Source organism: Squalius cephalus (assembly GCF_949319135.1).
Source record: "Squalius cephalus genome assembly, chromosome: 12".
In the NCBI taxonomy this organism is placed as follows: Eukaryota; Metazoa; Chordata; class Actinopteri; order Cypriniformes; family Leuciscidae; genus Squalius; species Squalius cephalus.
In genome coordinates this window covers 485,410-502,500 of record NC_137133.1, presented here as the reverse complement: position 1 = coordinate 502,500, position 17,091 = coordinate 485,410, and the positions used below count along the sequence as shown (strand labels likewise).

General features: G+C 45.5%; 2 protein-coding genes across 3 annotated transcripts in view; both read left to right on the top strand.

The window, feature by feature from the left end:
- Positions 1 to 4,200, top strand: part of LOC307168070 (uncharacterized protein) — a 4,383-nt gene extending 183 nt beyond the window's left edge. The window contains exons 1-2 of the mRNA XM_079887634.1: positions 1 to 1,323; positions 3,058 to 4,200. The exon at positions 1 to 1,323 is cut by the window's left edge and continues 183 nt beyond it. Of these exons, the coding sequence (XP_079743760.1) occupies positions 395 to 922 (528 nt within the window). The 5' untranslated portion in view covers positions 1 to 394 and the 3' untranslated portion in view covers positions 923 to 1,323; positions 3,058 to 4,200. The remainder of the gene's footprint in view (positions 1,324 to 3,057) is intronic.
- The window catches only part of znf292b (zinc finger protein 292b), a 21,930-nt gene extending 4,877 nt beyond the window's left edge, over positions 1 to 17,053 (top strand). The window contains exons 2-8 of one of the 2 annotated variants that reach the window (XM_079887441.1): positions 5,017 to 5,171; positions 5,257 to 5,335; positions 6,142 to 6,277; positions 6,386 to 6,588; positions 8,988 to 9,124; positions 9,288 to 9,429; positions 9,521 to 17,053. In XM_079887441.1, coding sequence (XP_079743567.1) covers positions 5,017 to 5,171; positions 5,257 to 5,335; positions 6,142 to 6,277; positions 6,386 to 6,588; positions 8,988 to 9,124; positions 9,288 to 9,429; positions 9,521 to 16,468 — 7,800 coding nt within the window. In that variant the 3' untranslated portion in view covers positions 16,469 to 17,053. Of the gene's footprint in view, positions 1 to 5,016; positions 5,172 to 5,256; positions 5,336 to 6,141; positions 6,278 to 6,385; positions 6,589 to 8,987; positions 9,129 to 9,287; positions 9,430 to 9,520 lie in introns of both variants that reach the window. The other variant, XM_079887442.1, reaches the window with a different exon arrangement.
- Positions 17,054 to 17,091: the final 38 nt, after the last annotated feature.

Sequence of the window (17,091 nt, the reverse complement as noted above, 5' to 3'; positions counted from 1 at the left end):
TCAGCGGCTCAGGAGCCGGACCCGAGACCAGTAGAGCGGTGTCTGTCAGCGGCTCAGGAGCCGGACCCGAGACCAGTAGAGCGGTGTCTGTCAGCGGCTCAGGAGCCGGACCCGAGACCAGTAGAGCGGTGTCTGTCAGCGGCTCAGGAGCCGGACCCGAGACCAGTAGAGCGGTGTCTGTCAGCGGCTCAGGAGCCGGACCTGAGACCAGTAGAGCGGTGTCAGCGGTTCAGGAGCCGGACCTGAGACCAGTAGAGCGGTGTCAGCGGTTCAGGAGCCGGACCCGAGACCAGTAGAGCGGTGTCTGTCAGCGGCTCAGGAGCCGGACCTGAGACCAGTAGAGCGGTGTCTGTCAGCGGCTCAGGAGCCGGACCCGAGACCAGTAGAGCGGTGTATGTCAGCGGCTCAGGAGCCGGACCTGAGACCAGTAGAGCGGTGTCTGTCAGCGGCTCAGGAGCCGGACCCGAGACCAGTAGAGCGGTGTCTGTTAGCGGCTCAGGAGCCGGACCCGAGACCAGTAGAGCGGTGTCTGTCAGCGGCTCAGGAGCCGGACCCGAGACCAGTAGAGCGGTGTCTGTCAGCGGCTCAGGAGCCGGACCCGAGACCAGTAGAGCGGTGTCTGTCAGCGGCTCAGGAGCCGGACCTGAGACCAGTAGAGCGGTGTCTGTCAGCGGCTCAGGAGCCGGACCCGAGACCAGTAGAGCGGTGTCTGTCAGCGGCTCAGGAGCCGGACCCGAGACCAGTAGAGCGGTGTCTGTCAGCGGCTCAGGAGCCGGACCCGAGACCAGTAGAGCGGTGTCTGTCAGCGGCTCAGGAGCCGGACCCGAGACCAGTAGAGCGGTGTCTGTCAGCGGCTCAGGAGCCGGACCCGAGACCAGTAGAGCGGTGTCAGCGGTTCAGGAGCCGGACCCGAGACCAGTAGAGCGGTGTCTGTCAGCGACTCAGGAGCCGGACCCGAGACCAGTAGAGCGGTGTCTGTCAGCGGCTCAGGAGCCGGACCCGAGACCAGTAGAGCGGTGTCTGTCAGCGGCTCAGGAGCCGGACCCAAGACCAGTAGAGCGGTGTCTGTCAGCGGTTCAGGAGCCGGACCCGAGACCAGTAGAGCGGTGTCTGTCAGCGGCTCAGGAGCCGGACCCGAGACCAGTAGAGCGGTGTCTGTCAGCGGCTCAGGAGCCGGACCCGAGACCAGTAGAGCGGTGTCTGTCAGCGGCTCAGGAGCCGGACCCGAGACCAGTAGAGCGGTGTCTGTCAGCGGCTCAGGAGCCGGACCCGAGACCAGTAGAGCGGTGTCTGTCAGCGACTCAGGAGCCGGACCCGAGACCAGTAGAGCGGTGTCTGTTAGCGGCTCAGGAGCCGGACCCGAGACCAGTAGAGCGGTGTCTGTCAGCGGCTCAGGAGCCGGACCCGAGACCAGTAGAGCGGTGTCTGTCAGCGGTTCAGGAGCCGGACCCGAGACCAGTAGAGCGGTGTCTGTCAGCGGCTCAGGAGCCGGACCCGAGACCAGTAGAGCGGTGTCAGCGGTTCAGGAGCCGGACCCGAGACCAGTAGAGCGGTGTCAGCGGTTCAGGAGCCGGACCCGAGACCAGTAGAGCGGTGTCTGTCAGCGGCTCAGGAGCCGGACCCGAGACCAGTAGAGCGGTGTCTGTCAGTGGCTCAGGAGCCGGACCCGAGACCAGTAGAGCGGTGTCTGTCAGCGGCTCAGGAGCCGGACCCGAGACCAGTAGAGCGGTGTCTGTCAGTGGCTCAGGAGCCGGACCCGAGACCAGTAGAGCGGTGTCTGTCAGCGGCTCAGGAGCCGGACCTGAGACCAGTAGAGCGGTGTCTGTCAGCGGTTCAGGAGCCGGACCCGAGACCAGTAGAGCGGTGTCTGTCAGTGGCTCAGGAGCCGGACCCGAGACCAGTAGAGCGGTGTCTGTCAGCGGCTCAGGAGCCGGACCCGAGACCAGTAGAGCGGTGTCTGTCAGCGGCTCAGGAGCCGGACCTGAGACCAGTAGAGCGGTGTCTGTCAGCGGTTCAGGAGCCGGACCCGAGACCAGTAGAGCGGTGTCAGCGGTTCTGGAGTCTGAAGCTCAGAGACGCTGGTGTCTTCTCTCGGGTTACAGAAGGCTGACATTAAAGGAAAGCGGTTTTCCCACCGTCCCAGTGTCCTGTCCTCGGCCTCAGTAGCGTCCTCCTGCGAGTCATGTGATCTCTGATTCTGTGGCTGGTGTGTGTGTGTGTGTGTGTGTGGTCAAATATGCTTTGCTGTGCCAGTGTCTGGTCCTCTTCATCTCCTCCTCCTCTTCTGCTCTGAGGCGGACAGGTTTGAGTTAATCTGTCCTGTGTTGTCAAAAGTACCGAGTTCGTAAACGCCTCTGGTTTTTAAAGTAAGTCTCTTCTGCTCACCAAGGCTGCGTTTATTTGATAAAAAAAAATACATCATATAATATTGTGAAATATTATTACAATTTGTGAATATATAGTAAAGTGTAATTTATTCCTGTGATCAAAGCTGAATGTTCAGCATCATTACTCCAGTCTTCAGTGTCACATGATCCTTCAGAAATCACTCTAATATGAGGATTTGATGCTCAAGAAACTAAATAAATATATTATCAGTGTTGAAATATAAAGCTTTGGTAACATTATACACTACCATTCAAAAGATTGCGGTCAGAAAGAATAGAAATCAATGCTTTTATTCAGCAAGGACGCATTAAATTGATCAAAAGTGACAGTAAAGACATTTATAATCTCACAAAAGATTCTATTTCAAAAAAGTGAAATTTCTATTCATCAAAGTTAAAATATTGTGCACAACTGTTTTCAACACTGATAATAATCATAAATGTTTCTTGAGCATCAAATCCTCATATTAGAGTGATTTCTGAAGGATCATGTGACACTGAAGACTGGAGTAATGATGCTGAAAATTCAGCTTTGATCACAGGAATAAATTACACTTTACTGTATAGGCTATTCACATAGAAAACAGATGATTTACTTTATAATAATATTTCACAATATTGCTGTTTTTGTTTGTATTTTTAATCAAATAAATGCAGCCTTGGTGAGCAGAAGAGACTTCTTTTAAAAACATTAAAAATCTTACCGATCTAAAACTTTTGACCGGTAGTGTAGTTATTTATTTTATTCTTTTTTTGTATTAAAAATGATAGCAAATAAGCACATTTCAAACACTAGATTAATGCAATAGAACAAGCATACAAAGTAAAAAAAAAAAATGCAGGTACAGTGGTTTTATTTAACATGTTTTATCATCAAACAGGGAACTACACTGCATGTAATGGTAATGGTTGCATATGCGACCTTTTGAAATGCCATTGCGACCCTCATTTTTAATGGGTCGCAAATGTATCACTGATTATTTTTGTACCTACCTTATGTTTTAGGCAATATGCTATGATTTACTATGAGCATTTATTAAAACAGAAATGTGTATTTAAGAATACGTTTTATAACGTGCTCTGAGCATTCAACACATCAAGTTGGGTTCGGTTTTCGGTACGCATTTTCAAACCGAACGGTTCGCTGGACCATTTTTTCAAATGCAAGCGCGCTCATAATGTAAGAGACGCCGGCGCGACCACAACATTGCCCGACATCAAATGGCAAACGTAATGCAAGCGGAACGAAACTGCTCGTTATTGTGCGGTTGAAGGACCGTTTATCAGTTTGGACCAGTGCAGCGCGAGCCGATCGTGATCATGCGACACTGTTACTACACAGCGCTAATAAGAGATCCAGTAAAGAAAGCATTTTAATTCGCCACAGAAGTAATAACATCGCTGCGAGATCTAGTGAGAAACATTCACATTTCTCCGTTATTAATGGATCAAACAGTGCGTGGAAGCCAGGAAGAAACATTGTGCCATGAATGAACTATCCAGTGTCCACAGATCAGCAACATTTACCATGGATTTACTGTAGTAACTGCAACCATGGAGGTTTGGCATTGGCAGGGATAGTAGGCTATAATGCCTTCAAGTAACATTACGTCGGTTTTATTTTGACATTATGAATACAATTGCTGCCCTCAAATGTTAATCTAAAATAAACCTTTGTTTATAACTACTACAATATTACATTTCATGTCAAGGAGCTGTTTTGTTTTATATGCTCCTAAGAAAAGTCAATTATAGCTCCAGAATTGCTCAAAGTAAAAAAAAAAAAATACTTTATGATGTTAGTTTTAATTTTAAAAAAAATAATTAAAAAAATTAAATCAAGGAAATTTCTCTGGCATTTCTTTCTTTTTGCTGTATCGAAAACGTACCGAACCGTGACACAACTGTATCGTATCGAACCGAACCATGAATTTTGTGAACCGTTACACCCCTATATGGACATATGAATTTCGACACCAGTGGCTCGAAGAATACCAGTGGTTAAGGTACCAAGACGGAGCAATGCACTGTGTTTACTGTACATTCTGTGGGCCTTCAATTGCAGGACTGTCCAAATTTGTAACTGCGTCAAAACAATTCAAACACGAATCATTGAAGCTTCACAATGACAGTATGCACGCGAAGTGTAGAGACTGAGAGTTGTAGAGAGCTCTAGTTGTAGAGTTGTGTACTGTATTTTCTATTGCAGTAAATCTATCCCAGCCAATGCTAAAGAAAACAAGAAGGCATGTGGTTTAAAAGATGGCAAGTAAAATAAAAAGCACATCTGTATGCAATACAGTTTCATTATTGTTCATTATTATCCAGAGCAGCTTACTATAAATAATTTGTGCGAGCAAATCATGTTTTGCTCCAGTAACTGAAAAAGTTAGTAGCGCAAGTGCCACCAGGTTAGTGTAGTTCCCTGTCAAATTAAACGCTATCATCAATGTTTTTGAAAAATAAATGTATAAAGGAATATGATTGTTTAAAATAACCCAGTGCTGCGTTACCCGAGCGCTTCATGGTCCGATATATGCAGCATCAGTGTGATCACGGCTCGCATCGGCCCGGAGTGAAGGTGTGTGTGCCGGTCAGCTGGTGTAAGTGTGTGTGTGTGTGTGCGCAGGCGCTGGTGGAGTACGCCGGCCTGTGGCGGGTGGAGGAGGAGCCGCTGCCCGTGCTGGAGGTGTACATCAGGGCTCTGCTGAGCTTCGCACAGGTGTGCCCGCTGCTCTCCGCCCACTGCGAGAAGGTGCCCGTCGTGCTGGAGCGGCTCTCGCTGTAAGTGCTCTTCCCCGCCCGCTGTGCTCATGCTCATGTGGTGCTCCAGCTCATTCTCTGAGTTCCTGTCGTCTCTCTTCTGCAGGAGTTGTGCAGAGCTGCTGATGTCCATGCCCAGGAACATCCCAGATGCACTGTGGGACAGGTTCAGGTCTTCTGTCCAGGTATGTTCACTAGGCTGAAGCTCTTCGGCTGCGTTCAGACTGTCAGTCCAAATCCGATTTGTGTGCATATCCGATTGAAATCTGATCAGCATGAGCTAATGTGAACAATAGCCAGCTAATAGCGCCACACGTTGCTTTTCAAATTGTCAGGAGTGTAGATTTCGAACTCCTCGTCAGGCGTGGTTGTAGGCGTTGGCGCGGCCATTGGTTTGGTATGCAAAATAGACGCTAACGTCACCTACCGGAGCCCAGATGACCAATAATAGCCTTGCTAATGAGCTCGCGATTCACAACTTCACCAGGCGTGGAAAAGCCTCGGAATCTGAATTGAATTGTTTACAAGCAAACACATTTACACAAAATAATGCCCATTACAGGTTCGAATATTAAAGGCTGCCTAATATCCGTTCGAATATCATTATTTTTTTTAAATATTCAAATTATATTCGAATAACGCAGTCAAAGCCCTAATCTCTATTGCAGACCCCTCCATGTTGCGGTTGTTGTTGTATTTGGTGTATTCCTACCATCACAACGTCACTGCCACAGAACCCAGTGCAGATATTCCAGCAAACGAAAGCTGATCTGAACGGTTGCGATACACGGTGTGGTCATCAATAATTTTAGATCAGATTCTAATCGGATACACAAATAATCGGATTTGGACTGGCAGTGTGAACGTAGCCTGAGTTACTGTTATTCGCATTGGTCAGCTTTGTCGTCTACTACGGTAAAGTACACAACTTGATAGACAACAACAAATAAGTTTACTAATGTTTATTTTGTGTGCTGTGGTGTGTGTGTAGATCGCCCATCCTCTTGTGCAAGAGAAGGGAATCGGTCATCTGGTCATCCTCTCCACCATCGCACGAGAGCAAGGGGTCTGGACCAACCCCACACTGCAGGCCATCCTCTCCAGTGACACGCCACCGCCAGAGACGGGTGAGGACACACGAGCTAGCGTTCCTCTCTTCGCCACATACGACCTGACTACAGTCAGCCTGTCGACCTGTGTTACACAAGCGTTGAACGTTTTTATTTTCTGTCCAGTGCAAGAGTTCCTCGCCCTGGAAGGACCAACACTCCTGCGGATGCGAGTGAAGCACCTGATCAAAGAGGGCTGTGTGGATCAGGCCGCGTCACTGGCCAGGGCTTGTGCCGAGCTCTCGGAGTTTGAGGAGAAGGCACACTTCAAGCAGATGCACCTGGTGTGTCTGTGCACTGTTGCTCCGCAGGAACTCATCATGGAGGAGGTAAGAGCTAACCCTAATACTTCTGTTTCTGCACCTGACCACTCCTGTTCAGATTTAACAGTTATGAAAGTATTCAAGTATCAAGCCAAAGCTTTAATAAAGTTTAATTGCATTAAAGTGTGAATTAGGGTTGTCAAATAAAATCTCGAATATTCGTCGAATTAAAAAACTAAAAACTGCACATTCGAATGCAAAAGCTTTTGGTGTGTCAAGAGGTGTGTGAGACATGATGAGCAATGTTTAGATGTGGAGTGAGTAGAAGTGGACTGTTTCTGAATGGCAGTTTGCTATCTTGTGTTCATGTAGTTCATTACACTGTGCAGTGTTTCCCCTACAATGTATTAAGCAGCGCCGCTGTAAAATCTTCACATGATCAGTAATATCACGACATTCACTTACACACCTAAAAACACTGAAACATGGCGACCGGCGGCGCTGCTAATGCGGTGGCTCTGAATCCACTTGTTGACAAGAAAGGAGGAAAGAACCACAAATGGAAATATTTTTGATTAGGCTAATGTCACGTTGCCAAAAGGGGCCGTTCACATGCAAATATTTCAAATGTGGACGCGCGGCAAGTGCACTCAAGCGACGCGGCGCGCTCGTTTTCTCAGGCACGCCTCGGTTCATGGTTGCATAGCAACGACAGACGCCACGGGAGAGCGAGCAAGCGCTTGGAAAGGAGAAAGCGGTAACTTGTCTCCGTTGAAGTCTATGGGGTCGCTGTGCCCATTTTTTTTTTACTGTCTATGGAAAATATACCGTCCGTGTTCACGTGCGGGTCTTTTCCGCTCCGTGTTTGCGCCGCGCTCTCCGTTCCGCGTGTGTGTGTGTGTCGGCGGCGCACTGCGCTCTCTGCTCAATGTTCCACTCCGTGTTTGCGCTGCGCGTTCTGCTCTGTCGTTAACGGCCCAAACACTCCAATCATGTAACAGTTACCGATCACGCACTGGAAAAGCAGTGGAAAATGAAATTTCTCAGTAGTAGACTTCTGTTTGCTGAGCTGGTATAGCCATGCTGGGCAACAATGGTAAAATTACCTGCTCTGATCACATGCTCTGGCAATAAGAGCTTTGTATGACTATACTTTATTTTGATAATTAGTCAAAAAATAAATCTCTTAAATCTGAGTATGTTGCATAGAACTGAATGAAGAATAATATATTGATGTTTTATATTTTAATTTTCTGTCCACTTAGTGTGGACATTTTTCTTTTTTCCCCTTTTTGTGTGTTGTTTAATTTAATTAGTGATTCTACATTTAAATATTGATGATTACAAGTTTGGGGGAAATGCGATTAATTGCGATTAGTCACAGCAAATTGTGCGATAATTTTTAGTCAATTCCCAGTTGTAATATATATATTTTTTTACACATTGCCCCTTTCTTACATTTGAGCCCCTGCCCCTGATGAACTCTTTGCACGTCCCTGGAGGTTAGTGAAGTAAAATAGGCTATGCAAGCTATTCACCTTTTAAAATAATGAAAAGTTTCATTTGGATTTTAATGTTCAAAATGTCTACAGGATAAAATAAATGAAAGTTCTGGTTACATGATGATGTATCTTAGTGCTAAAGTGTGTTACAGAAAAAAAGATCAGTAGTGCAGATGAGGGAGGAAAGAGTTTCATTTTTCCACTATAAATTTATACTTTACAGCTGAAAATTAACACACAAAAAAAACATGAATAATCCTGTCCTAATCCTGTTTGTGACCAGTTCAAGGTACGTGCTGCAATAATCATGCCTTCTGTTGATGGTATGTCAAATTTGTATGTCTCAAAATGTCAATTTATATCCACAAAACTTGCCAGAAGTCATGGTTTAAGGGGATATTTAAAAAAAAAAAACCCTTGAGCGGCTTGGTAACAACCTCCGGCACGTAACGGCACCGCTGCTGGAAATTTTTTTAGGGGAAACACTGCTGTGTGTTGAAGTGTGTGTTCTCAGGTCACTGATGCACGAACAGTTTTATGCACTACTGTAACCTAATTTTCCTTGCATGCACATTAAGGAAATTGTTTTATTTGAGAACAATTGCTTGAAAAGTTTATGCACTTTAAAAAGTGAATGTCAGTTCATTTTTAAAAAAAAGATGCGATGCTTCATTTGGTTTATATTTGCTTATTGCGCTCGCTTGTGCCCTCTTGTGGCCATAGGGAACTACAATACTTTTTTCCTCTAACATTGAGCATTGCCTTTAGAATTTGGATATAATTCGAGTTGTGCTAATATTTAAGAGAGAAATTCGAATTTAGCTCTTCAGCCATTTTGACAGCCCCAGTGTGAATTCAAATTTGAACTTGATTGTTGTCATAAGGCCTTTGGAAGTCGATTTTCATAATTCAGAGGACAAATTATAGGGTTTACATCTGCAATTTCTTTCCCTTCCTTTTCAGCTCTCAAAAGTGGACTGTCGTGATGCTGTAGAGATGATCTGTAACCTTGAGGCAGATGGTGACGAGAAAGCTGCATTTACATTGTGCTCTGGGTTTTTGACCCGTCAGATTCTACAGGAGGATACCTACTGTGCTTGGCAAGTGTCACATGTTTCCAATCCTTGTAAAATCAGTGTAGAATTGGGAAATGAAAAATAAGAATTTTCTGCAACTATAATAAATATCTTTAAAAATAGCCTTTTCATATAAAGTGTGCTATTTCTAAATAATTTGAGGGATGTTGTTTGTAATCTTTGGCAGGGAGTTGACTCTGTTCTGGGGAAAACTGCTCAAACGATTAGAGCCTTCAGATCAAGGCTTTTTGGACAGATGCCGTCAGATGTCATTTCTGTCTAAAACTGTGTTCCACCTACTCCTTTTCATCAAAGTCATCCAGTCAGAGGTGAGCCTGTTCTTTTTCCCGCCTTCATGCTGTTCATTTTATATGTGATCAAATGTCTTGAAAACTAAATACTCCTTTTCCAAATCAATAGATGGACAAAGTTGGACTTTCGACTTGTGTTGAGATCTGCATACAAGCTCTGCGATTGGAATCGTGCGAAGGGAACACCAAGGCCACTGTCTGCAAAACCATTTCTTGCCTCTTACCCTCTGACCTGGAGGTCAAAAGGGCCTGCCAGCTGACAGAGTTTCTCCTGGAGCCAACCGTGGACTCTTACTATGCAGTGGAAACTCTTTACAATGAGCCAGACCAGAAGCTAGATGAGGAAGACCTACCGGTGTCGAACTCGCTGCGCTGTGAGCTCCTTTTAGTCCTCAAAACCCTGTGGCCTTTTGATCCCGAGTACTGGAACTGGAAGGCATTAAAACGCCACTGTTTGGGTCTAATGGGGGAGGAGGCCTCAATCGTGTCCTCCATTGATGAACTGAACGACGGTGACCCTGAGGACTTAGGGGAAGAGACCAGCATCTTTGGTGAGGAGTTCAAGGACGTCTCACAGCGCTTTCTGGATACAACCAATGAGCTAAATGAAATGGAAGATCAAAAGCAGAAGAACAGAGAGTTGAAAAAGTTGAGAGAAAAAGGGTTCGTCTCAGCTAGGTTTAGAAACTGGCAGGCTTACATGCAGTACTGCGTTTTATGCGATAAGGAGTTTCTTGGTCACCGAATAGTGCGTCATGCGCAGACTCACTTCAAAGATGGATCCTACAGCTGCCCGATATGTTTAGAGACCTTTGAAACAAAAGAGACTCTTGAACCACATGTTGCATCGCATGTTAAACTTTCTTGCAAAGAACGCCTCGCTGCAATGAAGACGAGCAAGCAGTTATCCAACCCCAAAACGGCTGCTCCTGTCATAGCTGCCCTGAAAGCTAAAAGCAGTGAAAATCAGGTGCGCAAAAACAAGACAAAAAACAACAGTGGTGGGCAATCCAACAAACTTAGTAATGGAGCTGCCAATGACTCTGATTGCTTAGACTTCAAAACCAGTTATGAAGGGAATATTTGTCCAGTCCAAAGCTGCAGGAGGGGATTTAGATATTTCCGAAATCTTGTTGCCCACGTGAAAGATCATGGCGACAACGAGGAAGCAAAGTGCTTCCTTGAAATGCAGAACACAAAAGTGGTGTGCCAGTATTGCCGTCGTCAGTTTGTCAGTGTCGATCACTTAAATGATCACTTACAGGTGCACTGTGGCACCAAACCATACATTTGCATACAGCTTAATTGCAAAGCCAGCTTTGACTCCAATGCCGAACTAATCGTTCACAAGAAAGACCACCCAGTCTTCAAGGCTAAGTGTATGTTTCCGGGTTGCGGCAAGATTTTTCATGAAGCCTACAAACTGTATGACCATGAGTCACAGCATTACAGAACATTTACATGCAAAGCACCAGACTGTGGTAAAGTGTTTCATTCACAGTCTGAGTTAGACCTCCATGCTGAGAGCCATGTGGTAAAAGTGGAAGCCCAAGGCACTGACAGTCAAAGTATTCAACCAGAAGAACCTCATCCAGACCTCTCCAATCAAATAGATCAGGACTCTGGCTCTCTCTCAGTCCCCCATTTCAATGACAACAGCACAGGGTTTCAAGAGGATCGTCCATCTGGCATGGGGATAAAGCATTCTGTAGAAAATATGCTAAGTAGCGCTTTTACAGTTTCCGCTCAAGAGTGTGTCCATTCTGGGACGAGTAAACCTGAACAGCATCCCATCCAACAGCAAATCCCTCAGATCAATGACCACTTGGGCCAGTCAGCTGTGGGCACTCACTTAATTCAGCATAGACCGGAGGAATCTCTTTTGGAGGCCTTGATGAGTGATTCGGATCCCATGCCGTCTACATCTTCTTACCAGAGTGTATTAGAGGACTTTCTGCCTGTCCCACCAACTGATGGTCAGCTGCAGACAGCTGATTCAGGTGCTACTCCATTATACAACAACAACAATGGAGTATTTCGGCAGTACAGTCCTAATCCTTTAGCTCCGGTTCAAACATCATATCAGAGCCTGTGTAGTCGCAACATGGCCTCACCAGCACAGACTTCCCACAATACAGCACCACTTGTTTCTTTGGGTCAGATGCTTCCTCCTGTTTCTCAGACACTTCCTCTACAAATGGCTTCCGTGCCAAATAATGGACAAGTATTGGAGAACAAATCGGTGAAACCAGTAGATATGAATGTTGTCCAAGTGGTGAAAAACAAAGAGAGACACAAATGTCCCTATGAAACATGTACTCGAGACTATAGCTCTTACAGAAGTGTTACTAAGCACATGAGGGCTGTTCATTCTGAATTTTACACACAGTGGAAACTAGCGAAGAAGAACAATGTTGCAGTCCAATCCACGCTCAGATCTGTTCCTGTAAACGGAAGCCTCAGTTCAGTTGTGAATCCACAAGACCAGCTGGGCCAAAGAGTTGCCTGCCCTGGTGTTCAGACACCGAATCCCCTCAGCCAGCATCCTCCCTACACAACCAACTGCACAGTTGCCCCGCAGAACCCCAACTATCCTTCTGTCTCCTCTCAAGTCACTGCTTCCCCCGGGCATATCCGTACCAATGAAATGGACAATATATTAGATCCCATTGTTCTCTCTCAGCTTGGAAATGGTACAAATCAGTCTCAAATGGCAGCAGACCACTTGTGGGACCCCAGGAACAATTCAGTACTCCAACAGCAGATGTGTAATTCTCAATCAATGACCCAAAACATGAACACACTTTCTAGCAGTCAATTTACTCGCATGAATGCAGCTTCTAGTGAGGACGCACAGAAGAGAAGTATGAGCTATACTACTCTTCAACCGCAGAATAATACTAATGTTTACCCAGCACCAGCTCAAGCAGACAGCGTTCAAAAACTCAATGGCACCTCAGATGAAAGTCTACATTCAGTCGGCAATCTCAGTCCACCGCAGCAAATTATGGGCCCTAATGTAGTGGTAGCCCTTAATTCTGTAGTAGAGACAAATCTGGGATCTGCTCAAATGTCTGTCTTGCCCCCTTTCAGTGACCGTTTGAACAATTCAGTTTCTAAAGATTCTTCAGCCGATTACACACGGCAAACAAACGATAATTTCTCTGCAGTAACTAATAGTCAGTGTGTGGTTAAGTTGGAGAGAGATTCAGCATTAGGTTTACCACTTCAGATCAATGAAACTCCCCCATCAAATAGCAGTTCTCCAAGTCGTCAGATTAACACTGGAAATGTGTCCAGTGATAAAGGCATCAAAAAAGTTAAACGAAGCAAAAGAACAAAATGGCCTGCAATTATTAAAGATGGCAAGTTCATTTGCTGCAGGTGTTATAGAGAATTCCCGAGTCCTAAATCTCTGGGAGGACATTTGTCAAAACGGGCTCATTGCAAACCATTTGATGAAGCTGACTTGACAGCGGACCTCCCCAGCTCATTTCTTGATCTTCTTAACTCGCCTCATCCAGCCCCATCTTCATATGTGAACCTGCCACAGCATAAGGGCCCTCTTGATCCAAAACTATACCCAAATGTCACTTTTCCCCAAGCCAATGGCACCTATAACAGCAGTGACAAACAGATGGGGGGAGTGTTTAAGCAAAGCTCGTCAAATCTTTGTGTGAGTTCTGGACAAGAACAGCAGGCGATTCCAAACCCCTGTGGTCCATATGCCCAGAGCAGTCGTATGTCTGAAACTAGTGTCATACAGCACACTGGTAGTGTCAAACATCAGCTTCAAGCGAGTTATTCTGAGATATCTAACCCACTGTTTAGTGACGATGTCAGTGATCCTCTTCTTTCTCAATTGTTGGCTGATGACCAGTCTACATCCAGCCTGAATAGCGGTTCATCAGATCACGTCAGTCAAATTCTACAAGCTGAAACTTTAAACAAAATGAAAGACATCAAGGAAAGAACAACCGACAGTGCAAGTGACTTGTCAAATGATGGACTTCTGGCAGCCATGGCAAGTCTTGCTCAAAACCTGGTGTCTGAAAAGAGTGTCAAAGAAAGACTACGTGAACAGATATTGGCTGGAGACCTTTACAAAAAAAGCAGCAGCTTGCCTCGTGGATCAAGTGTTGACAGTTCCTACTCTCAAATGTCTGTAGCAAGTCCTGACATTGGGGAACCACAACATGCCTCAAACTTGATTGAGAATGCGCCTCAAAGTGAGCTGCAACCTGCTGTAAACACAGCCAAAGTCCCTGTCGAGGCAGTTTCACAATTGGGTGACATGAGGCCAAAGGATGGCTTAATTCACATTGTTTCGTCTGTGCCTTCGGGAAGTGGGGTCAATGATCAGTCCAACAATATGCCCATAACCGAAGTGGATGACGTGTTGGAACTCCAAAAAGCTCTTGAGAATCTTGACCTAGACAGAGAAGTCAGTGAGGTTACCAAACCGGTGGCTGTTCCTGCAGTGAGTGAAGCACAGCCTAATAAGCCACAACCAGAGCCTAATGATTTACCCAAGGAGATACCAATTTATGTGAAACCATTTGTATGTGACACAAATGGTTGTAATTACAGTTGCATGACGAAAGATGCTCTTATTAAACACCTTGTCAAGATCCACAATTACACTGATAAAATGTTAACTCAAATGAAAGACCAGTTTAATGTTGCCCCTTTCGGGTGTCAAAAATGTTCCAAGGCCTTCACACGCAACTCTAATCTCAAAGCCCATTATATATCAGTTCATAACTTTTCACAGGAAGAAATAAAGAGGATGAAAATTAGGCCTAAGCCCATTCAAAGACTCCTGGATAGTGATGCAGGAAGCCCTTGTCCAGTGCCAGAAATCCCCAATCCAGTTAAAAACACTCCACGTGTGGATGCCCGCAAACAGCCGAAAGATGCTAAATGTACATCAGGCTCCAAGAGAGAAGGTCATGTCAAAAAATCACGTTGCATCGCTCCATCGCTAGTCCAGAAATCTTCTTTTGTGCCTCAAGGCAAAAGTCCTGCATTGGGAACACAAACAGTAACTCCACAAACTCAGACGGCTGTTCAGCCTTCGGTGATTGTGTCTGGCTGTTCTTCGGTGACTCCAAGAATGGATCAGAACGCAAATGGATGGTTTTCCACAAAGTCCTCTGTTTTTGGTCAAACACATGTGTCACCACTAAAAGAGATACTGCCCATAGCTCCTTTTACACAGAATCCTTGTGCACCAGTACAGACATTAAATCAGTCATTGGACAAAAGGCCCAAACCTAGCAAGCCTCGAGTAGCAAAGCCAAAAGAATCTCCCAAAAAAATGAAAGAGAAAAAAGCAGAGATCGATGACGTTTTTAGTCCTTATAGACCTTATCGTTGTGTTCACCAGGGCTGTGTGGCAGCTTTTACAATCCAGCAGAATTTGATCCTGCATTATAAAGCTGTGCATCAGTCGTCTTTGCCTAAATTTGAGGTCAACAGTCAAGATGAACAGAACGAAGAGGATGTCGAGGACAAGGATATAAATGAGGAGAGTGAAGACAAGTTGGACGCGGACATAAAGGAAGTGGATGAGTTCAGGTGTCAAGTCAAAGACTGTTCTCGCATTTTTCAGTCAGTGACAGACTTGCTCCAGCACTACCTTCAGCTCCACAAGTTAACCCTTGAGAAAGCAGGTGCCATGATGTGCAGTATCAACCTGGGCAGGTTTCAATGTGATCAGCCAAACTGCTCAGAGACCTTCACTGCTTTCTGGAAATATATCGGCCATGTCGACAAAGAGCATAAAGAAACCAATCCCTCAAAAGTCGAGCCCATAGAAGGGATGTTCAGATGTCAGGTGGAAGGATGTGAATGCGCTTATAGCACACGGTCAAATCTACTGCGGCACACCATGAAGAAACACCAAGACGTGTACAAACGACTGCTCATGAACCCACGAGAAGGCGGAAGTGGGGTTAAACTGGGTCGTCCCAGGAAGTATGAAAAGATTGAGGTTGTCGAGAAGGAAAACAGAGAGACTAACAAGAAACCCATTAAGAAGGTAGCTATTAAGAAGGTAGCTCTTAAAAAGAGAAAAGCTAATAAAAACAATTGGACCAAGTATGGGAAACCCATTTTGAAAACACAAGAGGAAGCCTCCGCCATGTGCACCAAACGCTTACAACTGCAGTACGCTTGTATGATAAAGGGTTGCGAAACGGTGACCAGTTCTGAGCGAAATATAATGAAACATTATCTTCAGCATGGGCTCCCAAAACAGTACCTGGAAGAACAAAGGAGCAACTTTATTTACTGTAAGAAGATCCCCCGGTCCAGGTACAAGCGCATCGCTTCCCGGAGCGATGACACGGATAAATCGGAGGAGAGCTCCATTGAGATGACCGAGAACGATGAAGTCGCTGAGCCCGGCCAGAGTGAGTCCGAGTTCTCGAAGCCCACGTCTGAGAAGGAAAGCACAGAGGACGTGGATCTGTCTGACAGCAAGCCTTCTACTGACACGTGCTCAGAGATATCGGTGGTGGTCAAACGACGGAGGGGGCGTCCGCGCAAGATCGACTGTGTGAAGAAAAAGTCCTTCGGACCTAAAAGGGTGACGAGACTGAGGACTGCAAGGAGTTGTGCAGTCAACTATGTGGACTTGAACACCGATTCCATGTCCTCCAGCGCTACCATGACACAGGAAGACGTCTCTGGGCAAAACACACTGCTGAGTTCCTTCAAGCCCATTGGATTTGAGGTGTCCTTTCTTCAGTTTCTGCAGGAAACAAAGACATCCCATAAGAGAAAGGCAGCGGTGCCGCTGAACGGAAGTGCGCACAAAAGACTGCAGACTGCTTTCCACCTAAAGACTGCGACCGTCGTGTGCAAAAGATCTGACGCACAATTGCACTCGAGAGATGTCCTTAAACTTGTTGAATTTAAAAATCCCCAAAAGTTGACCTCACTCAGCAATGTCACATTTGAGGTGCAAAAAGTTTTTTCTGATGTCCTTGAAATTCTTCTTAAGCAGCTTCATGAAATGCGACCCACAGTGATCCTTGAAAAAGACAACTAGTGTACAGACCCTCGTGTCATGTTGCCTGAACTCAGGATAAAAGTGGGGATGAACTTGCTGCAAACCAGTCATTAGTTTTAACCGCAAGTCTAGCTCTATTCAGACGTGAATGCTGAATGATTGTTGCTTGTCGAGGAGCTGTGGGGATGTTCTATGAACTGAAAAACACTACACCCACTATCTTAAAGGTCCCTAGTGCGATGTTTATTACTTAACAGAACTGTGTAAGTTTAAGCTCACTTTATAGTTGCAGTAGATGATGAAATACCTCTAAAGCATGTTTGTCCTTATGAAGCCGTTCAGCACATTTCTGTTGCCTTTGGAGTTGAATTTTTTTCTTTTTGAGTATTGTATAGACTCGTACTTTTTAATATTCCATTGGACTCTTTTCTATCCAGCTGAAAGTGAATCATTATCAATTCTGATGTTATGTAGTGCTGTGTATAATTCGTAACTGTTTTGGTCCTTGTAAATCAGAAATTTGTCAATAATGTTGTGTGTGGCGCTTTGATCAACCACTGCCACCAGCAGTCTGTATGTTAATCAATAGCAACCAATTTAATACAGCTTGCATTTTGTTACTCAGTGTTGGTCTCATCCTTAAAGGCAGTCATATGATTTTT